The 24,516-nt window shown below is 47.6% G+C and overlaps 1 protein-coding gene across 4 annotated transcripts in view; it reads right to left on the bottom strand.

Annotated features, from left to right (window-relative positions):
• The window catches only part of atp13a2 (ATPase cation transporting 13A2), a 144,739-nt gene that overhangs the window by 101,772 nt on the left and 18,451 nt on the right, over positions 1–24,516 (bottom strand). For 2 of the 4 annotated variants that reach the window (XM_038773148.1, XM_038773145.1), the window contains exon 2: positions 20,623–20,732. The exons of 1 other annotated variant lie outside the window; for it this stretch is intronic. In XM_038773148.1, coding sequence (XP_038629076.1) covers positions 20,623–20,644 — 22 coding nt within the window. In that variant the 5' untranslated portion in view covers positions 20,645–20,732. Of the gene's footprint in view, positions 1–20,622; positions 20,733–22,239; positions 22,260–24,516 lie in introns of those variants that run through there. One more of the 4 variants, XM_038773146.1, reaches the window with a different exon arrangement.

Below are 24,516 nucleotides of genomic sequence, written 5' to 3' on the forward strand. Positions count from 1 at the left end.
AGCACAACTGCGAAGGTCAATGACCGCTAAGGACCAGCCCAGCTACCAAGGCACCCACCCCTTTATTGGCTGAAATTGAAGCGAGTGATCAGAGCGCTGTCAAACTACTGGGTCCAAGGTTAAGGACCACAACAAAAAGCGCAAAATCCCAGAGGGAGAAAAGAGGGCGCAGCTATGTGTTCTGTCTCTTTTGGATCCGGCCTGTGCCAATCCAATTGCAACAGGAACAGCCAGCTAAGTTAAAGACCACGATCGCTACCTGACAGAAGAGCCCCAGCAGAGACAGAGCCACTTCCTTCGAACCAGCCAAGTGAAATCCAGATAAAGGCCTTTATCCATTTGCACAGTGCCGGTTGCCCTGAAGTTAAGTATAGGTTATTGTAGCTGATAGATATTGTATTTGCATGTTGAGATAACTATCGTGTATGTAAATAAACCATCTTTTGAACTAACTAACTGGTTGTGTGGTCATTTGATCGATATAAGGGAAAGGCTTGTGGTTCACAGAGATAAATAAAAATACCAACAGTATTGGCGATGCTGTTGGGACAAAAACAGCAACATTATTGGCGACCTCTGATGGGACTCAATTAGAAGTGACTTTGTCACAGAGCAACAAGTGATCAGGGCTCCACCCCCTGATCGGTTACATCCAATCAGGGGCTGCCACATCAATTTTGGGGTGGCACTCAGTAGGTAAATCCTGGGAGAGCTCACAGCAGGAGCTGGTGCCACTTCATCTGGGAGACGATGTGATGGACCGGATTGTCCTATTGTTCCTTTAATCGCCTTTTAATGGCCCTTTTGCAGGTGTGAGTTTCTGCATAAAGTCTGGGCTGCAGCTTGTATATTTGCAAATTGTAGGCTGTGTCCCAAGCTTGACCACATTTCCCATCACTCTTTGTGGGAGGCCATTTTAGATGGCTACACTTGCCCCACTACTGCTTCACGCCACTGAGGACCCAGGTTTGATCCCGGCCCCGGGTCGCTGTCCGTGTAGAGTTTGCACACTCTCCCAGAGTCTGCGTGGGTCTCACTCTCACAACCTTTTTTTTAAATGATTGCAACTTACCCGAAGTTCATTTTATTTTAAATGCACTGTTTAAATGGACTTCGCCCATTGCATGTGTCAGGAGTAAGTTTCAAACTACAGTTAAGGGTGAGGGGACCTATCGTTATTGTAGCAGGGACACTGAGCTCTCTTTAACTTAATGAGTGTGTTGGTATCTGTGTGGCTTCCATCTATCCCAAGTGAACATCATTTATATATAGTTACACAGTTACTCATGGTTACATTGACCATTTCTTGCTGATACTTAGCATTTCAATTTTCTCCTCTCCGGCAGCACGATTTCTAGTTATGCTGATGCAATGGAAGTTGGCAAACTTCTGGTTACCTACACAGTCAGTCTATGATAGAAGACTTATTTGACCTTCAAAGGCTTATACAGAAAGTTTTGACAAGGTACTAAGAGAACAAAAAGTGCTGGAAAAACTCAGCAGGTCAGGCAACATCTGCAGAGAGAAACAGAATTTAACATTTCAGGTCGAGCAACTGGGTCACAGGATTTTTTGTTTTAATTTCAGATTTCTAGCATTCTCAATATTTTGCTTTGTGTTAAAAGAAAGACTGCCAGGTAAGCTAAATATCGAAAACCAGGGTAGCAAACAAAGCTGTTTAAAACAGAAATCCAGGGCTCTGGGGAGATCGAATATCAGACTAGGGTGTGGAGCACCAGGATTCTGTGCTCACGTCATTGTCTCACATTTAAACAATTGACAAACACATTAACCAAATTAAAGTGGCAAACTTGCATGCAACTAAAATACATACAGCAGTGAAGATTTGCAAAAAAATATATATAGCTGGATCAAGAAGTAGCAACTGACAAGTAATATTGTATTAGACATTACACCAAAATTAAGCACCATCAATAAACAATGCAAGGAAATGAATCAACACAAGGTGACTTGGCAAGAGGTCTGGTAATATCAGAAACATTGTTAAAAGGAAGATAATAAAGCTATGTAAATTTACAGTACAGAAGAGAGGTCAGCCTATCATGCCTTCACTAGAGCAAACCAAAATTAATTTCATGGCTCTTCTCTCCTCATAGCCCTGCATCACCCATTTCGAATGAAGCAGTGCATGTCAGTCTGGGAATTTAAAAAAAAGGGCTGACAAGGGGCAGGAGACATTTGCACCAGTTGCCAGATAATGGCCAACTTGAACGAGAAAACTTATTTCACTATCACAATACGGTGAAACAATTAAAAGAGCTATTATAATGCCAGGACATTCATCAGATATTCTATAATGGTGTAGGGAGTTCAATTATGACCATCATATTTCCAAAAACTTCCTTGAGTGCAGGGAAAAGCAGTAAACATAATCACAAATATATAAACTATAAGGAAAGATTACAGACAATTAAGCTCCATAGATTAGAGACATTGCATTAAAGGAGGGAAAATATCGGCTGAACATAAGCACCAAATGTAATATCATTGTTAATAGAGGCTGAAGTCAAAGTAGCAAAATTGTACTCGCAGACCATTAGAAGCATGGCTCTGTTCTTCCCCCACCGAGTCTCGCTAGCCATTTCCTTCCATTGGATACTGTAACCATATGGGATACTGTAACCAAGTTGCAATGCCACTGGACTAGCAACATAAAAAACAAATTCAAATCATCACAAGTTGGGAATTGAATTCAAAAACTTGTGGACTAGGACCAGAAAATGACCATGCAAGATGGCGAACTGTTAGGAAGTCTCCAAGAAAAACTGTTTCCGTACTCAGCCTGGTCAATGTGATTCCAGACCCTCAACACCCGCTGACTCGCAACACTCGCAAGGCAATTCCGAGTTAGTAATAAATGATGTAGGAACTAATTTTTAAAACTAAACAAGGTTTATTCTGACTTTAACTTCTCAGCACTCAAGTGTTGACAAATGTTTGAGATCTTGGTTCAAGTCTAACTCGTACAGACTTCTTCACTCATCCTGTCTGTACCCTGCAGCCGAGCCCACCAAATGCCTCACCCTAACTTTTAACAGTGACAACTTTTCTACAGTCATCTACAGTCGGTCACTGTAACTTTAATGAAAGAAAAACTCTGGGTTTATTTTACTTTTTCTGAAAAGATACTGCATTTTGCATGACGCCTCACCCCCTAGTTCTGCTAAGTTAACTTTGTTTCTATGTACATTACATGAATTGCATTTAAACTCTATTCTTCCCGAGTCTCCTGACCAATCAGCACAAATAATGCCGTGCCCATATCAATGTCACATGGCCAATATTCCACTGCTTTGGAATGTTAAAATATTTCGGTTAATTCCGAAAGGGTTAACAATTTTAAAATATTGTCCTGTCCAAATCAACTACTTCGGAAATGGAGGAAAATGGGATGGGGAGGAAAGAATTCCAATGTTCATTAGCTGCAAGTGTCTAATTTTCTAACAGCTATTTATGCTAGAATTACACATCCTCCATAACACTGAAGATCGGACGATAAATTCCAGTTGAGAATGAAAGCAGAACAGAAAAAGGAATGATCTTAAAAAGATGAGAAAAGTTTCTTCAGCAGCCACAGACATGTATCTAACCAAAAAGACGCAGAATTTGCCCAATAGCCATTGCCAAGGGACAGCTAAAAGCACACCCCTGTTTCAGGTTATTGCACCTGTTTTACTCAAGATATAGGTCTGAACAAACTTAGTCTACAAAAGCACTCAGACCGACTGTAAAAAGTGAAAAATATTTAACAGGTAAACTATCAGATTACTGCACCAACTCACCTCGACAGATTCTGTTCCTGAACCACCTCACCTCCGGTTAAGAGCCACGCCCAATAGCTAAGAGTTTACCCTTTCAGCACCACACCGCAATTTTGTCACGCAACAACTGCTTCCATTCACACAGTGCCTTGACACAAAATGTCCAAAAGATCACGGGACAGTCAAGAGATTTCAGAATTTTCTTGGAAGAGTTGAAGGTTTTGAATATAATTCATGTAGAATACACAGAAACAAAAGGCACGTGAGCAGAATAAGGAATATGGGATCATGGACAAAATTTGTACAAAAAGAAAATAATCTTTGAACTCTGCTGTTTCCTGCTCTGTGTGCACTGAAGCATCCTTTGCACAATTTCTGGCCTATTGTTCCTGCTATTATTTTTGTTTATCATCCTAACTCTACCTCTGACCCACTCAAACCTTATTCTCTGCTTTCTATACTACCCATCTTACTTATCCCTGCTCTTCTGATTCTACTCTACCCCTCAAAACCCCACATTCTTGTTCTCTAGGAATATCTCAATCCAAGCTTTCTCACAAAAATTCATTTTTTTAAAAAAAAATAATTTTTATTAAGCTTTTCACAAAATATAAACAACAAAACAATATTAACAGCATAACCATTGTAAAAGCCCAAGAACACCACCCACTCCCCCACAAAAGCAACTACTAAATCGAAAACAAAAAAAAGCAAACAACAGAAAGGAAAGAGATAACACCCGCCACATCCCACAAACCTATGGACACACTTCTCCCTCCCTCCCACCAAACCCAATCCCTCCCCCCCCAGGGTTGCTGCTGCTGCCGGCCTATTTCCCTACCTTTCCGTCAGTTTGTCCAGGAAAGGCTGCCACCGCCTAAAGAACCCCTGCACTGATCCCCTCAGGACAAATTTCACCTTCTCCAATTTGATAAACCCCGCCATATCATTGATCCAGGCCTCCACGCTTGGGGGCCTAGTATCCTTCCATTGAAGCAAGATCCTCCGCCGGGCTACTAGGGACGCAAAGGCCAGGACACCGGCCTCTTTCACCTCCTGCACTCACGGCTCCACTGCAACCTCAAAAATTGCGAGTCCCCAGCCTGGCTTGACTCTGGATCCCACCACCCTCGACACCGTCCTTGCTACCCCCTTCCAAAATTGCCCCAGCGCTGGGTATGCCCAAAACATATGGGCGTGGTTCGCTGGGCTCTCCGAGCACCTAGCACACCTGTCTTCGCCCCCGAAAAACCTACTTATCCTCGTCCCAGTCATGTGGGCCCTATGCAGCACCTTGAACTGTATGAGACTAAGCCTCGCACAGGAAGATGAGGAATTCACCCTTTCCAGGGCATGTGCCCATGTCCCCTCCTCAATCTCCTCACGCAGCTCCTCTTCCCATTTACCCTTCAGCTCCTCCACCAAGGCCTCATCTACCTCCTGCATTACGCGGAGCACCCTGTCACATTCCAGGTTATCAGCCGGATCAGAGGGCTCCCTGCCCCCCTCCCCTGCTAACTAGCCATAACCCATCCCCTGCCAGCATCCCCCGCTCAGCCTGTTCCCCATGGCAGTAACTCTTCCCTCCCCCCTCCCCCCCCCCCCCCCCCCCCCCCCCCCCCAAGCATACTCCAGCTCCTTCCTGGCCATTTCAGCAGCAACTCAGTACCCCCCCCCCACCCCCAGGCTAGGACCCCTCCTGGCCGCGCCCCTCCCTCCGCAGCACTCCCGTGAGCCAGCTAACTTCTGCTGACCCCGGCGACTGCCGCCACATCACCGACCCCTTCCCACGTGGGACTACTCCTCCTTCTTCGTGCCCATCAACTGGCCCTCCTCCCCTCCCTCCCCCCCCCCACCCGCTCTTGCGCGGGAAAATAACAACCAGCAAAGGCCCGCGCTTCGCAGCCCCGACCCCGCCCCCCATCATCCCACAGCGCAGGAAACCAGAGAAAAGCCCGCGCTTTCGCCCTGCCCAACCCCGCCTCCTCTAGGGCAACTCCCATTGCCAGTCCCCACCACCAGCTCCCCGCACTCCCAGTTTACCTCCCTGCCCGAACCTGTCCACCAGACCCAGACAAAAAGACATAAAGACATCACCCTGAAGCCAACACACATCCTGCATTAAACAGAGACCCCCCCCCCCCAGAGCAAAAATTAAACACAGTTACATTTTCATACAAAACCCCCATCCTTGACCCTCAGTTTGAGTCCAGTTTCTCGGCCTGCACAAAGGCCCATGCCTCCTCCGGGGACTCAAAATAATGGTGACGGTCCTTGTAGGTGACCCACAGACGCGCCGGCTGCACCATGCCAAACTTCACACTCCGTCTGTAGAGCACCGCCTTCGTCCGGTTGAACCCGGCCCTCCGCTTAGCCACCTCCGCACTCCAGTCCTGGAAGATCCGCACCTCCGTGTTCTCCCACGTGCTGCTCCGTTCCCTCTTGGCCCACCAGAGCACACACTACCGGTCAACGAACCGGTGAAACCGCACTAACACCACCCCGGGCAACTCATTCGGCTTGGGCCTCCTAGCCAGTATTCTGTGGGCCCCCCCTCCTACTCCAGGGGCCCCTGGAAGGACCCAGCTCCCAACAATGAGTTCAGCATAACGACCACATAAGCCGCCAGGTCCGACCCCTCCAGCCCCTCAGTGAGGCCCAGGTTCCGTTAGTTCTTCCGCCTCGACTGGTTGTCCTTCTCCTCAAACCGTTCCTGCCACTTTTTATGGAGCGCCTCGTTCATCTCCACCTTCCCCGCGACGGCCGCGGCCTCATCCTCCCTTTCGGATGCCTGCTGCTGCAGCTCCCGGATTGCGGCCCCCTGGGCTGTCTGAGTCTCCATCAGCTCTCTGGTGGTAGCCTTCAGCGACTCCAGCAGCTCCACCTTAAGCTCCTGGAAGCATCGCAGAAGAGTCGCCTGCTGCTCCTGCGGCCACTGCCTCAACTCCTCGAGGCCACCGCCGGCCGCCATTTTGTTTCCCTTCCCCCGCTTTTCCAGGGGCGCGGCCACCGCTTTTCTGCTCACCCCACTCCTGGTCCGGACCATAGAACCCTGGGGATCTACTGCAGACCCCTTCCCACATCAGGAATCGTCGAAAAAGCACCGTTGGGGGCCCTGAAAAGAGCCATGCGGCTTAGCTCCGCATAGCTGCAATCGGAAGTCACCTCACAAAAATTCAAAAAAAGCACAAGCTTATTAATGTTGGGCCCAAAATGTACATGTTGGGTAACCCTTCACGAGTTCAGTGAGTGGAGTTCGGTGTAATTGCTCCTCTGTATATTATCAAAGAACTTGCCATAGATTTTCACACTGAGCAGTAACTTAAGTCTGCCTGGAGTCTGAATGGAGTCAGACATTTACTCTAGGCAGGCAACACAAACAAAGCACAGTTCTATTCAGTGAGATAAAGCTGGGCTTTATACACAGCCATATGTATACTTCTGATTTTCCAGTATGGCTATTACAACACGAGACACTGATGTTTGCTGCACAAGGATTTTCTTTGATTATTTACAAATATTCTTTAGAATCAGAAGTCAAACATGGGCAGGAGCAAACCCAAAAGTTGCAGCGCCACAGGGGTGAATTCTTTATAAATGAACATTTTCCGAGCGGGTGGGCTTTTTCTTCCTGCGCTTTGGGTTGAGGGGCGGGGCTTAAGTTGGAGGCGTGGGCTTTTCCCCGCGCTGGAGCCGGAACAGGAGGGGACTGTGCCGGTCGGGTGGTAGTGTTACACCGGGGGGGGGGGGGGGGGTCGTCGTCGTTGGGGTGGTGGGAGCAGCCGGGGTCAGCAGGAGCCAGCTGACTTACGGGAGTACAATGAGAGGGGTAACGCAGCTAGGGAGGGCCCTAGCTAGGAGGGGTGGGGGGGTACCGGGTTGCTGCTGGAAGGGCCGAAGGGGAACTGAAGGTATTAGAAGGAGTCGGGACGAAGATCTGCCACTGTGGGGAATGGACCAAGAACCGGGGGATGGCGATTTTGGTGGGGAAGAGAGTATCGTTTGTGGTGAAGAGTGTGGTGGCGGATAGCTGTGGCAGATATGTGATGGTAAGCAGTAGGCTCCAGGGGGAGCGGGTGGTGCTGGTTAATGTGTACGCCCCAAGTTGGGACGATGCAGGCTTCATGCGGCGCATGCTGAGCCGGATTCCAGACCTTGAGACGGAGGGTTTAATAATGGGAGGGGATTTTAATACAGTGCTGGACCCAGCACTGGATCGCTCTCGGTCCAGGACGGGTAAGAGGCCAGCGGCGGCCACAGTGCTGAGGGGGTTTATGGACCAGATGGGAGGGGTGGATCCGTGGTGGTTCATGAGGGCGGGGGCTAGGGAGTTTTCGTTCTTCTCCCACGTCCACAAGGCTTACTCCCGGATTGACTTCTTTGTCTTGAGCAAGGCGTTGATTCCGAGGGGTGGAAGGTGCGGAATATTCGGCGATAGCCATTTCAGATCACGCCCCGCATTGAGTAAATCTAGAGCTGGTGGAGGGAGGGACCAACGCCCGACGTGGAGGCTAGAGGTGGGGCTGCTGTCGGACGAGGAGGTATGCGGGCGGGTCCGGAGGTGCATAGAGTGGCATCTAGAAATTAATGATAATGGGGAGGTGCAGGTGGGAGTGGTCTAGGAGGCGCTGACGGCAGTGGTTAGGGGGGGAGCTGATTTCCATCAGGACACATAGGGAGAGGGGGGAGAAAAGGGAGAGGGAGAGGCTGGTGGAAGAAATGGTGAGGGTGTTCAGGAGGTATGCGGAGGCCCCGGAGGAAGGGCTGTTAAGGAAGCGTCGTAGTCTCCAAGCGGAGTTTGATATATTGACCACCAGGAAGGTGGAGGCGCAGTGGAGGAGGGCGTAGGGGGCGGTATACGAATACGGGGAAAAGGCGAGTCGGATGCTGGCCTACCAGCTCCGGAAGCGGGAGGCGGCTAGGGAGATGGGGAAGTTAGGGATGGAGGAGGGAGTCTTGTGCGGAGTGCGAGGGGCATTAACGGAGTGTTCAGGACCTTTTATGAGGAGTTGTACCGGTCAGTGCCCCTAGTGGAGGAGGGAGGAATGGGCAAGCTGGAGTTTCCGAGAGTGGAGGAGGAGCAGGTGGAGGGGTTGGGGGCACCAGTTGGGCTGGAGGAGCTGGTTAATGGATTGGGGAGCATGCAGTCAGGGAAGGCACCGGGACCCGATGGGTTCCCGGTTGAATTTTATAAGAAGTTTTCAGACCTGCTGGGCCCGCTGCTAGTGAGAACCTTGAATGAGGCGAGGGATGGGGGGGCTTTGCCCCCGACGATGTCCAGGGCATTGATCTCACTGATTCTGAAGCGGGATAAGGACCCCCTTCAGTGTGGGTCGTATAGGCCGATTTCACTCCTCAACGTAGATGCGAAACTGCTGGCCAAGATATTGGCCAGGAGAGTGGAGGACGTGGTGCCACTGGTCATACACGAGGATCAAACGGGTTTTGTGAAGGGGAGGCATTAATGTGCGGAGGCTTCTCAATGTCATAACAATGCCGGCGGTGGATGGGGAGGCGGAGACAGCGGCGTCGATGGATGCGGAGAAGGCCTTTGACAGGCTGGAGAGGGGAGATCTTTGGGAGGTTCTGGAGAGGTTCGGGTTTAGTGATGGATTTATTAGGTGGGTGAGGCTGTTGTATGATGCCCCGGTGGCAAGTGTGGTTATGAATGGGAGGTGGTCGGAGAATTTTCGTTTGTACCGGGGACGAGGCAGGGGTGCCCCGTCTCCCCTGCTGTTTGCGCTGGCGATCGAACCCTTGGCCATGGTGCTGAGGGAGTCGAGGGGCTGGAGGGGTATAGTGCGCGGGGTGGGGGTGGGGGGGGGGGGGGAAGGGGGGGGGGCATCGGCTGTCGTTATATGCGGATGATATATTGTTGTACGTGGCAGACCCGGTGGGGGGGGGATGCCGGAGGTGATGAGGATTCTTGGAGAATTTGGGGACTTCTCCGGGTATAAGCTCAATGTGGGGAAGAGTGAGCTGTTTGTGGTGCATCTTGGGGATCAGGAAAGAGGGATTGGGGAACTTCCGCTGAAAAGGGCAGAGGAGTTTCAGATACCTGGGGGTCCAGATAGCTAGGAGCTGGGGGGCCCTGCACAGGCTCAATTTTACGAAGCTGGTGGAGCAGATGGGGGAGAAGTTTAGGAGGTGGGATGTGTTGTCATTCTCCCTAGCGGGCAGGGTCCAGTCGGTCAAAATGACGGTGCTCCCGAGGTTTCTGTTCCTCTTCCAGTGCCTCCCTATCATGATTCCGAAGGCTTTGTTCAGGAGGGCCAATAGGAGTATTATGGGATTTGTGTGGGCACAGAAGGCCCCGAGGGCGAGGGGGGTGTTCCTGGAGCGGGGTAGGGATGTGGGGAGGTTGGCGTTGCCCAACCTATGTGGGTACAACTGGGCCGCAAACGTGGCGATGATACGTAGGTGGGTGATGGAGCGGGAGGATGGATGCATGGAAGAGGATGGAGGCGACGTCCTGTGTGGGCACTAGAGGCGCTTGTGACGGCGCCGTTGCCGCTCCCCCCAGCAAGATATACTACAAGTCCGGTGGTGGTGGCTACCCTCAAAATTTGGGGGCAGTGGAGACGGCATGGGGGGAGGTGAAGGCTTCAGTTTAGTCCCCAATACGGGGGAACCACCGGTTTGTACCAGGGAGGATGGACGGAGGGTTTTTGAGCTGGCACAGGGCAGGTATCAGGCGGGTGGGGGACCTCTTTCTCGATGGGGTGTTTGCGACCTTAGAGGAGTTGAAGGGGAGGCGGGGTCTCCCCCCAGGGAATACCTTCAGGTACATGCAGGTAAGGGCGTTCGTTAGGCGGCAGGTGGCGGAGTTTCCACTGTTGCCGCCAAGGGGGGTTCAGGACAGGGTGCTCTCGGGGACGTGGGTTGGCGAGGGGAGGATCTCGGCAATCTACCAAGCGATGCAGGAGGGGGAGGAGGCCTCAGTGGAAGAGCTGAAAGATAAGTGGGAGGAGGAGGAGCTGGGAGAGGAGATCGATGAGGGGACGTGGGCGGATGCCCTGGGGAGGGTGAATTCCTCCTCCTCTTGCGCGAGGCTTAGTTTAATTCAACTAAAGGTGCTGCATAGGGCGCATATGACTGGGACAAGACTGAGCCGGTTCTTTGGGGGAAGGACAGATGTGTCAGGTGTTCGGGGAGCCCAGCAAACAACACCCAAATGTTTTGGGCATGCCCTGCGTTGGAGGGCTTTTGGAGGGGCATTGCGGGGACGTTGTCAAGGGTGGTTGGTTCCAGGGTGGAGCCGGGCTAGGGGCTTGCAATTTTCGGGGTAGCATCAGAGCCGGGAGTGCAGGAGGTGAAAGAGGCTGATATTCTGGCCTTTGTGTCCCTGGTAGCCCAGCGCAGGATTCTTTTGCAGTGGAAGGATGCAAAGCCCCCCGAGCGTGGAATCCTGGATCAATGATATGGCTGGGTTTATCAAACTGGAGTGGGTCAAGTTTGCCCGTTAGGGGGTCGGTGCAAGAGTTCTTCCGGCGGAGCATTAGGGGGTGGTCAACTTCAGCAGCAACCCGGGGGTTGGGGGTGTTCCTTGTTCGCTACAGGGGATGGGTATTTGATTTCATGTTTATTATTTTTGTTATTTTATTGCTTTTGTATTTGGGGGAGGGTTACTGTTTTCTCTTGGCTTCTGTTTTGTTGGTTAAAATTTGTTGAAAATTTGAATAAAAATTTTTTTTTAAAAAATAAACGAACATTTTCGGGCAGCACAGTGGCGCAGTGGGTTAGCCCTGCAGCCTCACGGCGCCAAGGTCCCAAGTTCGATCCCAGCTCTGAGTCACTGTCCGTGTGGAGTTTGCACATTTTCCGCGTGTTTGCGTGGGTTTCACCCCCACAACACAAAGATGTGCCGGGTAGGTGGATTGGCTACACTAAATTGCCCCTGAATTGGAAATAAATAATTGGGTACTCTAAATAAATGAACATTTTCTGAATGACTGACTTTGGCATATGTTAAAATAGTGGTTATCTCAGTCGATTAGTAATTCAGTGTATGGACTAATGAACCAGAGTCACAAATTCAAGTTCTACCACTGCTACTGGTGAATTTAAATTTCATAGAATCTAGAATAATAAGATAATATCTACAATAGTGATCATGAAACTACCAGATTGTCATATGTGCTTTAGGGAAGCAAACGTCTGGTCCTCAGCACCGATTCTTTTGGGGGGTTGTCTACATGTGAATAATGTTGGAACTAGGAACGTTTACGGTTCAGTCAGAAGCTGGGTGGGGTAGAGAGAGTGAGAGAGTGAGTGAGAGTGAGAGTGAGAGTGAGAGTGAGAGTGAGAGAGTGAGAGTGAGAGTGAGAGAGTGAGAGTGAGAGTGAGAGTGAGAGTGAGAGACAGAGAGAGAGAGAGAGAGAGACAGAGAGAGAGACAGAGAGTTCTTCCACCCAGAGGGTAGTAGGCAACTGGAAGTGATTGCCTACGTTGTCCAGTGCAAGGACAATGGGCTGAATGGCCTCTTTCAGTGCCGTAACCTTTCTATGATAGGAACATAGGAATTAGGAGAAGTAGGCAATTCAGTCCTTTGAGCCTGCTGATCTAATGGTTGATCTCTTCCTGGTCTCAAAAGCAGCTCCCTACCTGTTCCCCATATTCCTTTAACTCATTTTTAAATCAGAAATCTATCTATCTCCTCCTTGAAACCATTTACTGATTCAGACTCCACTGCACTATGGGGCAGCGAGTTCCACATATTCACCCCCCTCTGCGAGAAGTAGTTCTTCCTCATCTCAGTTTTAAATCTGCTGCCTCGCAACCTATATCTGTGACCTCTTGTTCTAGATTGCCCCACAAGGAGGAATATTTGGTCTATGTTTACTTTATCAATCTCTTTTAGTATTTTATATAGCTAATTCTGATCCCCTCTCATTCTTCGAAACTCCAGCGAGTATGAACCCAAACTGTTTAATCTCTCCTCATACGTCAACCCTTTCATCTCCCCTCATACGTTAACTCTTACATCCACAGAAACAATCTGGTGAACCTCCTCTGAACTCCAATATCACCACATCCTTCCTCAAACAAGGAGACCAAAACTGGACACAATACTCCAGATGTGGTCTCACCAACACCCTACACAATTGCAACAACACGGAGTGGCATGTAGCGCAAGTGATTAGCACTGGGACTGTGGCGCTGAGGATCCAGGTACAAATCCCAGCCCCGGGTCACTGTGAGTGTGCAGTTTGTACATTCTGCGTGGGTTTCACCCCCACAACCCAAAGATGTGCAGGGTAGGTGGATTGGCCACACCAAGGGGGCTGTTTAGCACACTGGGCTAAATCGCTGGCTTTGAAAGCAGACCAGCAGCACGGTTCGATTCCCATAACAGCCTCCCCGAACAGGCGCCGGAATGTGGCGACTAGGGGCTTTTCACAGTAACTTCATTGAAGTCTACTCGTGACAATAGGCAATTTTCATTTCATTTTCAAATTGCCCCTTAATTGAAAAAAAAAGATAATTGTGTCCTCTAAATTTATGAAAAAAATAAAAATAAACAAAAAGCATGCTAAAATATTTCACAGGAGTGTTATAAAACAAAATTTGACATCAAACAATGTTAGGGCAGATGAACAAAAGCTTGGTTAAAGAGGTAGGCTTGAAGGAATGATTTTTTAAAAGATGCTAACGGCAGAGAGGTCTAGGAAGGGAATTCCATAGCTTAGAGCCTAGGCAACATAATGCACAACTGCCAATGGCAGAGCAATTAAAATCAGAGATGCTCAAGAGGCCAGAATTCACCAGGTTGATCCCAGGTATGGGGGGGGATTTTCTTATATGGGGAGGTTAAATAGGTTGGGCCTGTACCCATTGGAGTTTAGAAGAATGAGACACGAACATATTGAGACATAAAGGATTCTCAGGGGGTTTGACAGGACAGATGTTCCCTCTTGTGGGACAGTGTAAAACCAGAGGGCATAATCTCAGAGTGAGGGGTTGCCTATTTAAGACAGAGATGAGGGACTTTTTCCTCTCAGAGGGTGTTGTATCTGTGCAATTCTTCACAGCAGAGAGCTGTAGAAGCTGGGTCATTAAGTATGTTCAAGGCTGAGATAGACTGATTTTTAATCAGTAAGGGAACCAAGGGTAATGGGGTTAAGGCAGGAAAGTGGAGTCGAGGATGCTTGAGAATTTACAAATAAAAATGTAGTCCATTTCATTTCTGGAATTGCATTTCCAATTTCTGGAATTGTGAACTGCTTTATTTAAAAGGATTTGATCTCTTTTTCTGTCTGAATGAGACTACTTTATGCCAGAAGATAACCTGTTCTAAGCTTACCAGCTGACCATTGACCAACTGACGTTGTAGCCACAGCTCAGGTAGAGTTGGAGATAACATTAGATGTAAATTAGACGACTTCAGGCGATGGCGGGCGGGAGGCAGCCGCACACTGGAGGGCTCCCTTCCGGGAATAGAATTTTGGGGTTTTAACGCCCAGTCCCAGGGGCAACGGAGGCTGAAAAAGCTGTAAGGAGGCACAGTGAGGAGAAATGTTCAAGGTGAGGAAAAAAACAGCCGTGCAAAAGGGGGTCAATGTAAGTCCGTTGGGGAGTGGAAAAGTCAGCGCGGGAACTATAAGGAAAACGGAGGCTGGGGCACCAGGGGAGGCCGCATTGCTCACGGCAGATGAAATGACCACGATGATGGCCGTGAAACTTGAAAAACAGTTCACAAAGCACATGGAAGCAATGAAGAAGCAGATGGGGGTGGTATTGAAAGTGCTGGTGGAGGACGAGATTGCCCCGGTGAGGACGGTGGTATAGAACGCAGCGACAGAGGTGCAAGAGCAAGGTGAGTCACTGAAGGAAGTGGAAGAGGCATTATCGCAGCACACAGGGGGCAGCACGGTGGCATGGGTTAGCACTGCAGCTTCACAGCGCTGAGGTCCCAGGTTCGATCCCAACTCTGGGTCACTGTCCGTATGGAGTTTGCACATTCTCCCTGTGTTTGCATGGGTTTAACCCCCACAACCCAAAGATGTACAGGCTAGGTGGATTGGCCACGTTAAATTGCCCCTTAATTGGAAAAAATGAATTGGATACTCCAAATTTATTTTTAAAATAAATAAATAAATTACCGCAGCACAATGATCAACTCACCTCAATGGGGAAGGAGCTTCGGAGGGTGATAGAGACCAACAAGGGTTTGCGAGCCAAAATGGAAGACCTGGAAAACGGATCCAGGTGGCAGAATCTGAGGAACGTGGGTCTGCCCGAAGGGGTGGAAGGCCCGAGGGCGACGGAGTATTTTGCCATGATGTTGGCGGAGCTATTGGGGGAGGGGGATGATCCCTCTTGATACGAACTGGATCAGGCCCATAGGTCGTGGAGGCCTATACCAAAGGCGAGTGAGCCGCCAAGAGTAGGAACAGTTTGTTTCCGTAGGTACAGCGTGAAGGAGAAGGTCCTGTGCTGGGCAAAGCAAAAGCGGGAGGTGCAGTAGGGCTGGAGCTGGTATACGTATATTCCAGGACTTTACGGTGGAGCTGGCGAGGAGGCGGACGGTCTTCAGCCGGGTGAAGAAGGCACTGTACAACACCAAGGTGCAGTGTGGCATACTGTATCTAGCTAAGTTGAGGGTGATCTACAAATCCAAGGACTTTTATTTTGGGATGGCGGAAGCAGCGGAGGGGTTTGTGAAGGCAGAAGGACTGTGACAGAATTGAGTAATGGGACTGAGAGCGGGTCTTGTACCGATGTAGCCTCATGTAACTTTATTTTTTCACTGTGTTTGTGTGTATGAAATAAATGAGTCGATGCTGTATATTTGGACAAGGGAAGAGTTGGGACTTTCATTTGCAATGATGGTTCTTTGGGGCCTGGGTGTGTATGCGGGGGTTGTGTGCTAATGGAGATTTCTTGGTTTTCCTGGGACAGGGCAAGGGGGCCTCCACGCTTGACAGTCTAAGCCAGCCAGTGAACAGGAGACTTCATGGGTGTCAGTCACGGTACTTTTTCGGGGATTGGATGGCGTTGAATATTAAGAGGGTTGGGGGAGGGGTGGACTACATATGTCAATGGTGACCATAGGCGATTCCTTTTTCTCTTTTTTTCCTCCTTGGGAGATTTTGTTTTATTTGATGCCTATATTGTCATGTGGGCCATTGTTTGGGGGGTGGTGGGAGGATGGTATCATTGTTGTTAACAAGGGGATCGATATTGTATTCGTTACTGTTTACTGTTTGTTGGTGGGGTGTAAATTTTGAAATGTGAAAATGGAGAATAAAAATATTTTTAAAAAAAACATTAGATGCTAATTTATTTTGTAAGTATCCTGATCCAGATCATCATGCATCACTGCGGCATACATTAAGATAAGACAGCCTCGAGTGAAAGATGGTCATAGTCACTTAGGCTGTCAATTTGAACCAATCAATAGGCCTGAACAGCTCCCGTTCCAATAACTGCAGGAAGAATCAAATTCATGGACCTGCTACATCACAATGACATTCAATGGGTCAGCCATGCCTCAGTTCGTCTCCAAACACAACCCTTGAGGAAAGAACAGATGACCTCTTCCAGAATTCTGCAACATGACATGGCTGATGCACCATGCATTTCTAATGGATTTCACAAACTCACTGAATATTCTCAACTGGTTCATCAGGTTGTGAAGGAGGAAATCAACCACTTGCGCATTTCTGAGACTAAGGTCCAGATGTTCAACAGTTGGCTGGTTAGCAGGCATACCTCCTGTCACTCACCACCATCGAAAAGGAACTCTAAAGGAAACTGCTTTATGGCACAGCTAAGGAGTATAGCAGGTGAATTTGCCAGCACCTTCACATACTTCAACAACAAATGGCTAGAACAAGAAGTCTATGGAAACAGTTTTACTGTTGATACAAATTAGCTCCAATGCTAGTATCAGCTGGAAATAGGGCATCACAGTGCCAGCATTCTTTAACTACTTGCCTGGGATGTCACATTCAGGTGCAGTTGTCCAGTAGCAGGGATGCATGAACAAATATTTTCACAAATGAAACCGCAAAAGATCTGCTTCTGCTCAAGGTTCAAAACCAAACATCAGCAGGGTTCCGTCCAGTTGTCGATGACAAAAGTTGGAACTACAGGTGAGCAACACCGTAAAACAAAAGCAAGCCTAATGTGCATTCTGAAAGGCTGATTTGTGCAAGAAATAGTTTTCCAATAAACATTAGGAAAGAAGAAAGGAAGGGAGAGAGAGAGAATTTGGAAATGTTCTACTGGGGGAAAAAACATGTTCGACATGTTGTTTAATCCTTATTGCACCAAAGCTAAAAATGTTTCCTTCATGTGCAGCCCTTTCACTAGTTGTGAAGGATGGTTTCACCTCCTCTCTACTGCTAAGTTGTTGGAAACTGCACTGGGCAATCATGGATTAAAACTGAGACAGCAAGCAGTTAAATTCTTTATCCAGGAAACCAGCAACACGACAGAGAGCCAGAGAATAGAAAAATCTCTAGCTGATTGGTGGAAGGGACATATAAAAGTAGCCACATTAATAAACTGCAGTTGCTTTATTAGGTCTATTCCTAACTGAGGTATATGAATGTTAATGCAGGACTTTTTGGAGTGCCGGTTTGATAGAAGGCGCGTATATGGGCGATATGGATGGGCTGGGTGCACATTTGACAATCCGCTACATAGTGATATCCTGAAGGGGATACAGCTCTTTTTGTAAATCTCAAAAAAAAGGAGGCAGTATTTTTTTTAAATGAGTAAAAAGTTAGATCTTCACTTAAAACGGCTTTAGCAGCATAGAGTCTAATGGTAAAGTTCGGTGTATAGTTTGTAGTCTGTTACTCAGTCCACAAAATGGAGCCAAATATGATTTTAAAACAACTTCTTATTGGCAGGAGATCAGTATTTACTGTGGAACAAAACAGAGGCAATCTCCTAAATACAGGCATGAAGATACTGTGGACCTGTAACTGAAGGGAGGATGAAAATATGCATTCAACTGCAGTTCGAGTACATATTTAGAAACACTTCTGAAGTTTAGAAGAGGTACATTTATGTTGAATATACAAACAGAGCTGATTTACTAAGATTCCTTTGATGTTACACTGCCATTTTTGGAACATCAACTGGCTTTAATAATTATTAACCTTGAATTGTAATTGAACTCAGCCCAACAAAAGATCCAGTGCTTCCTCTGAACCACAGCTCCATACAGATCAGGTTTAGCTCACACGTTTACTCTATTTGTTGACAATGTGAAAACATTTCTATTCTCTCTGCTCCACTGAAAACACAGGCTCTCACTAGGCTGCACATGTGGTGGAGAGCTTACAGAAATTGGGCAACTCTGTGGGAATGTGCGGAGATGGAGCCAATGATTGTGGCACTCTGAAAGCTGCTGATGCTGGAATCTCCCTCGCGGAGGCCGAGGCGTCGGTGGCATCCCCGTTCACCTCAAAAATAAACAACATTGAGTGTGTACCAATGGTGATTCGATGAGTTCTTGGATGGCTTACTCTGATGTCATTTTTTTTGAGAGGCCATTATGTTTTTTTAAAATATATTTTTATTCAGTTTTTTTATATTAAGTATCAATAAAAACAGTAACAATAATAGCAATAAACTCCCTTCCCTCCCTTTCCAATAATAAACAACAAATCCCTCCCACCCCTTCTCCTCGTATTTTCCTTTAACAGGTAACAGGCCAGTTAGTCTTACTTCGGTGGTAGGCAAAGTAATGGAAAGGGTACTGAGGGATAGGATTTCTGAGCATCTGGAAAGACACTGCTTGATTAGGGATAGTCAGCACGGATTTGTGAGGGGTAGGTCTTGCCTCACAAGTCTTATTGAATTATTTGAGGAGGTGACCAAGCACGTGGATGAAGGTAAAGCAGTGGATGTAGTGTACATGGATTTTAGCAAGGCATCTGATAAGGTTCCCCATGGTAGGCTCATGCAGAAAGTAAGGAGGCATGGGATAGTGGGAAATTTGGCCAGTTGGGTAACAAACTGGCTAATCGATAGAAGTCAGAGAGTGGTGGTGGATGGCAAATATTCAGCCTGGAGCCCAGTTACCAGTGGCATACCACAGGGATCAGTTCTGGGTCCTCTGCTGTTTGTGATTTTCATTATGACTTGGATGAGGGAGTTGAAGGGTGGGTCAGTAAATTTGCAGACGATACGAAGATTGGTGGAGTTGTGGATAGTGAGGAGGGCTGTTGTCGGCTGCAAAGAGATCTAGATAGGATGCAGAGCTGGGCTGAGAAGTAGCAGATGGAGTTTAACCCTGAAAAGTGTACGGTTGTCCATTTTGGAAGGACAAATATGAATGCGGAATACAGGGTTAGGGTAGGGTTCTTGGCAATGTGGAGGAGCAGAGAGATCTTGGGACAATATCCATAGATCTTTGAAAGTTGCCACTCAAGTGGATAGAGCTGTGAAGAAGGCCTATGGTGTGCTAGCGTTCATTAGCAGAGGGATTGAATTTAAGAGCTGTGAGGTGATGATGCAGCTGTACAAAACCTTGGTAAGGCCACATTTGGAGTAGTGTGTGCAGTTTTGGTCGCCTCATTTTAGGAAGGATGTGGAAGCTTTGGAAAAGGTGCAAAGGAGATTTACCAGGATGTTGCCTGGAATGGAGTGTAGGTCTTACGAGGAAAGGTTGAGGGTGCTAGGCCTTTTCTCATTAGAACGGAGAAGGATGAGGGGCAACTTGATAGAGGTTTATAAGATGATCAGGGGAATAGATGGAGTAGACAGTCAGAGACTTTTTCCCCGGGTGGAACAAACCATTACAAGGGGACATAAATTTAAGGTGAATGGTGGAAGATATAGGGGGATGTCAGAGGTAGGTTTTTTACCCAGAGAGTAGTGGGGGTATGGAATGCACTCCTGTGGAAGTAGTTGAGTTGGAAACATTAGGGACCTTCAAGAGGTTATTGAATAGGTACATGAATTACGGTAGAATGATGGGGTGTAGATTAATTTGTTCTTAATCTAGGACAAAAGTTCGGCACAACATCGTGGGCCGAACCCAATCTAACTTGCACTACCAAAGCCAACAGCCACCAATCAAGGCAATTCTCTGTTGAAGCAATTTGTCTCCAATATCTTTATACTAGAATAGCTTGTAACTTTTTCATCTTCATGAAGCTTTTCTTCACAACTCTATTCCCAAAGTATAAGTGTGGTGAATCGGGGACCACTGTTCATATTCAGCCTCGTCTTCTCTATCTTCTATGGATGCATTTGAGACACTCAACCCAAGTTTGAGATCATCGTAATGCTTGCCGCACAAAACTCAGTGCTAAATCCAAAACCATCCCTCAAATGGCTATACAGAAATGGTTGACTCAAAAAGCAAAACATGTCACTATAGTGCAGCCAAGGGGCAAAGGGCCATTGTCGGGCAGTCTCCAGGAAAACTGCTATATGTTGCTCGCCATGTTTCTGCTTAGTTCCAAAATGACACAAAAAATACTGCATTCAACACTTGCAGGCACCACAAGCTTCTTGAAACTTTCCTGGCAAAACTGCAAAAGGGGACAAACAGAATGCAAGAGAGTTCTTCAAAATGCTCAGCATTATATGACACTGTATGCTCTTTTCTGAGGAAGCAGCCACATGAACTGCCCAGACAGTAGTTAGTCACAATAAACATCCTGTACCACTCCCTGAACTTTTTTCTGGCTAGTTCTCAATTTTGCTAGCAGCCTTTCCCAGTTCTGGCTCGTCTGTGAATGAACTCCACTCGTTTTGCATAACCCCAACATCATTAACTCATCAGGCAAGATCCCAGACCACAAATCTGTAATCACTGCTGCACTACCAATCAAACTTTAAAGCAATTAAAAGATTGTTCAAAGTTTCCTACCCATAGTATCCATGGTCTCCATTGTGAAGTGGAGTGCCACACTAACGTTCTGTCAGCGGGGTTCACATTGATTATTTTACAATGAGCGAAGAGTCAGTTCCGATCTCCCTCTGTTAGGAAACAACACATTTAAAATATGACGAGGTATTTGGTAGCACGCTCCGGCCAGTTGCTAGGAGATATTCATATTCTTGTCACAATAGAGTATGCTTATCGCAGAAACCTTTGTTAACTCGCATCATTTGTTTCTGGCAATTCCCAATTGCCTAATCCTTTCATGGAAATTCAAGTATTTAGATTATTTTGCAGCTGCATTACCAAAGCAGGCAAAATAATAGTTGGCCTGGGTGCTGTTGACCCCAGCTTTAGTCAATTTATAAAATACCATAAAAACTCTAATATGTGCACAGTCTTTTGGGGTGTCCAAACTATGGATGTTGGGCAGGTTGCCTGTCAATTCAGATTTTCCCAAGACTAGCGCCGATATCTCAGGATTATGTTTTTTCTTGGATGGACTCTGGATTCCTTCCCATCATCACGTCAAAGCTCTCAATTTGGCAGCACGGTGGCGCAGTGGCACTGCTGCCTCACGGCGCCGAGGTCCCAGGTTTGATCCCGGTTCTGGGCCACTGTCCGTGTGGAGTTTGCACATTCTCCCCGTGTTTGCGTAGGTTTCGCCCCCACAACCCAAAGATGTGCAGGATAGGTGGATTGGCCATGCTAAAAAAATTGCCCCTTAATTGGAAAAAATGAATTGGGTACTCTAAAAAAAAAAAAACAATTTTTCAAAAGCTCTCAATTTGTCAATGTGCATTTAAAGCTGGAGATTAAGATTATGGTGCAAATTGGCAAGATGATATCCAGGTTGCCATGATGCTGCGTCAGAGGGAGAACAAAAACAGGAATGTGATTGCTGCATGGCAGAAACAAGAATATGAGACAGAGAAGAAAAGAGCAGCATGAATTTTGGGTGACATGTAACAGTGAGAAAATCAACATCCACTGTTATTATGCAGTAAATCAGACAGCAACGTCCATTCATGGCACAGTTAAATACGGACATTGGGAAGTTCTGTACAATTTGCCCACCTCCAATTACCAGCACTATTCCAATTATTTTGCAGACGGCTTCACAAAGCTGGCACTGCCCCTAGTTTTCTCCCAGGCAGCACGGTGGCACAGTGATTAGCATTGTAGCCTCACAGCGCCGAGGAGACGGGTTCAATCCCAGCCCTGGGTCACTGTCCGTGTGGAGTTTGCACATTCCCCCAGTGTCTGCATGTGTTTCACCCCCACAACCCAAAAGATGTGCAGGGTAGGTGGACTGGCCATGCTAAATTGCCCCTTAATTGGAAAAAAAAATAGGATACTTAAATTTTAGGAAAAAAAGGGGAAAGCAGCCTATGGTCATCTGGGACTATGCGACTTTATCTTGCCTTTACTTGGGTTCCAGTATTTTCTTTGCAGAACACCTTTGGTCTGTCCACAAACAGGACCCAGTCATTCTTATCATTTGCCTTTAAACACACCATCCTGCTCTCATGTCCACATGTCCGTCCTTGACTTGCTGCAATGTTCCAGTGAAGCCCAACGCAAACTGGTGGAACAGCACCTCACCTTCCAATTCGGAATGTTAGAGCCTTCCGGACTAAACAGAGATCAACAACTTCAGGCTGTGAACTCTCTCCTCCACCTTTACTCCGTTTTTATTTCCCCTATTGATTCATTTCTCCATCCACCTTTTCATCACGCTTTCCATCCTGTTTTTCTCCATAATGCCCCTATTCAAAGGAAAATAATCAGAGTTGAAGACTTTTGAATGAACACTGCCAGTGGGGGCCTTGTACAACAGACAAGTTAAGGGCAGCACGGTAGCATGGTGGTTAGCATAAATGCTTCACATCTCCAGGGTCCCAGGTTCGGTTCCCGGCTGGGTCACTGTCTGTGCGGAGTCTGCACGTCCTCCCCGTGTGTACGTGGGTTTCCTCCGGGTGCTCCGGTTTCCTCCCACATTCCAAAGATGTGCGGGTTAGGTGGATTGGCCATGCTAAATTGCCCGTAGTGTCCTAAAAAAGTAAGGGGGGGGGGGTTGGGTTACGGGTATAGGGTGGATACGTGGGTTTGAGTAGGGTGATCATTGCTCGGCACAACATCGAGGGCTGAAGGGCCTGTTCTGTGCTGTACTGTTCTATGTTCTAATAAATTTGTGACCAAAACCAAGCCTCACAAGAATCTCAAATAAATACTCCCACTTCACTAACTATCACCTCAGGTTTGGGCACCGAGGAGGGGGAAAGGGCAACATTTAACAGCTAACATACAATGGCTGACAACTGTCGGCCCTTCACAAAGCCCATTCGTTCCTCCAGGATTATATTTGGGAGGCAAGGCTCCAGCCGAAGCCCCAACACCTTGGTGAGTAGCTTGACGTCCGCATTCAAAAGCGAAATAGAACAGCACAAGTCACACTCTTGACGTGTCTTTGTCTCTATTAAGCAGAGAGATAGAGGCTCGAGTGAGGGTTGAGGGCAGCGACCCCCAGGAGAGGGAATCATTGAACATGTCCAGAATTAAAGGCACAAGCTGCTCCGAGAACGTTTTCGAGAATTCAATCGGAAAGCCATTCGGACCAGATTGTATTAATTCAATACATTTTAAAATGCCATCGAGGTGTAATGACAATTCCAACCCATCGCTCCACTCCACCTCAACAGTTGGGATGGGTAGGCAGTTCAGAATGTCAGACATGACTGACCCATCCGCAGGAGGCGCCAATCTATAAGGACCACGGTAAAAAAAATTCAAAAGCCACGTTAACCTGAGATAGGATGGAAACGAGGTTACCCTCAAATTGAGTGTCTGTGTGATCTCCAGGGAGGCCACCTGCCGTTTAAGCTGGTGAGCCAAAAAGGGACTGGTCTTCTCCCCATATTCATAAAATATGCCCCTCGAGTGTTGCAACTGACTTATCGCCCTGTTAGTCGACAATAATTCAAACTGTGTTTGCAGTTTTTTCCTACTTGCCAGTAACCCCAGGATAGGATCAAGCGAGCACTGGTGATCCATCACAAGAATGGAGTCCACCAGCCTCTGCTCTTCCACCATTGTTGTCCACAACAAATACACTCTATAGGAGATAATTTCCCCCCTAACGACGACCGTAAGAGCCTTCCAAGGCGTGGAAGGTGAGACTGGCTCGGTTTTGTTCAATTGTATATAGTCCTCAATGGCAGTGGACATCTGCTCACAAAATGTTTTATTCACTAACAGTGGTGCATCTAATCTCCATGGTAGACATTGGCTGGGGACAGATGCTAATGACAAAGCAACAAAAAGCGTCCGAAATAATGATTGCTGAGTACTCAGCCGCCACCACTGAAGGGAGGTGAGACCTATCGAAAACAAAGAAATAGGGGAACAGGAGTACTCATTTTTCTCAGCAGTCCATAGGGTATACTCGCGGATCGACTTTTTTGTGGTGGGAAAGGCTTTGCTGGCTGGCGTCAACGGGTCAGAATACTCTGCAATTGCTGTGTCAGATCACGCGTCACATTGGGTGGATATGGTGCTGGAGAAGGGGGTAGTGCAGAGGCCGGGGTGGAAACTGGATGTGGGGCTTTTGGGGATCCAAGTATTCTGTGAGAAAATTGAATAGGTAATTAAGGAATATGTAAGATTTAACTGTACGGGTGAGGTGTCGAAGGCAGTCGTCTGGGAGGCTCTAAAGGCAGTGGTGAGGGGTGAGGTAATTTCGTTCAAGGCCAGAGTGGACAAAGAGAGGTTGGAGCGGCAGAGGGTAATAAATGAGATGTTGGAAGGTAGATAGGAGTTATGCAGAGGATGGAGACCCAGCGAAGCTGGAAAAGAGGAAGGAACTACAGGCGAGCTTCGACC

This window comes from Scyliorhinus canicula, chromosome 16, assembly GCF_902713615.1.
Source record: "Scyliorhinus canicula chromosome 16, sScyCan1.1, whole genome shotgun sequence".
NCBI lineage: Eukaryota > Metazoa > Chordata > Chondrichthyes > Carcharhiniformes > Scyliorhinidae > Scyliorhinus > Scyliorhinus canicula.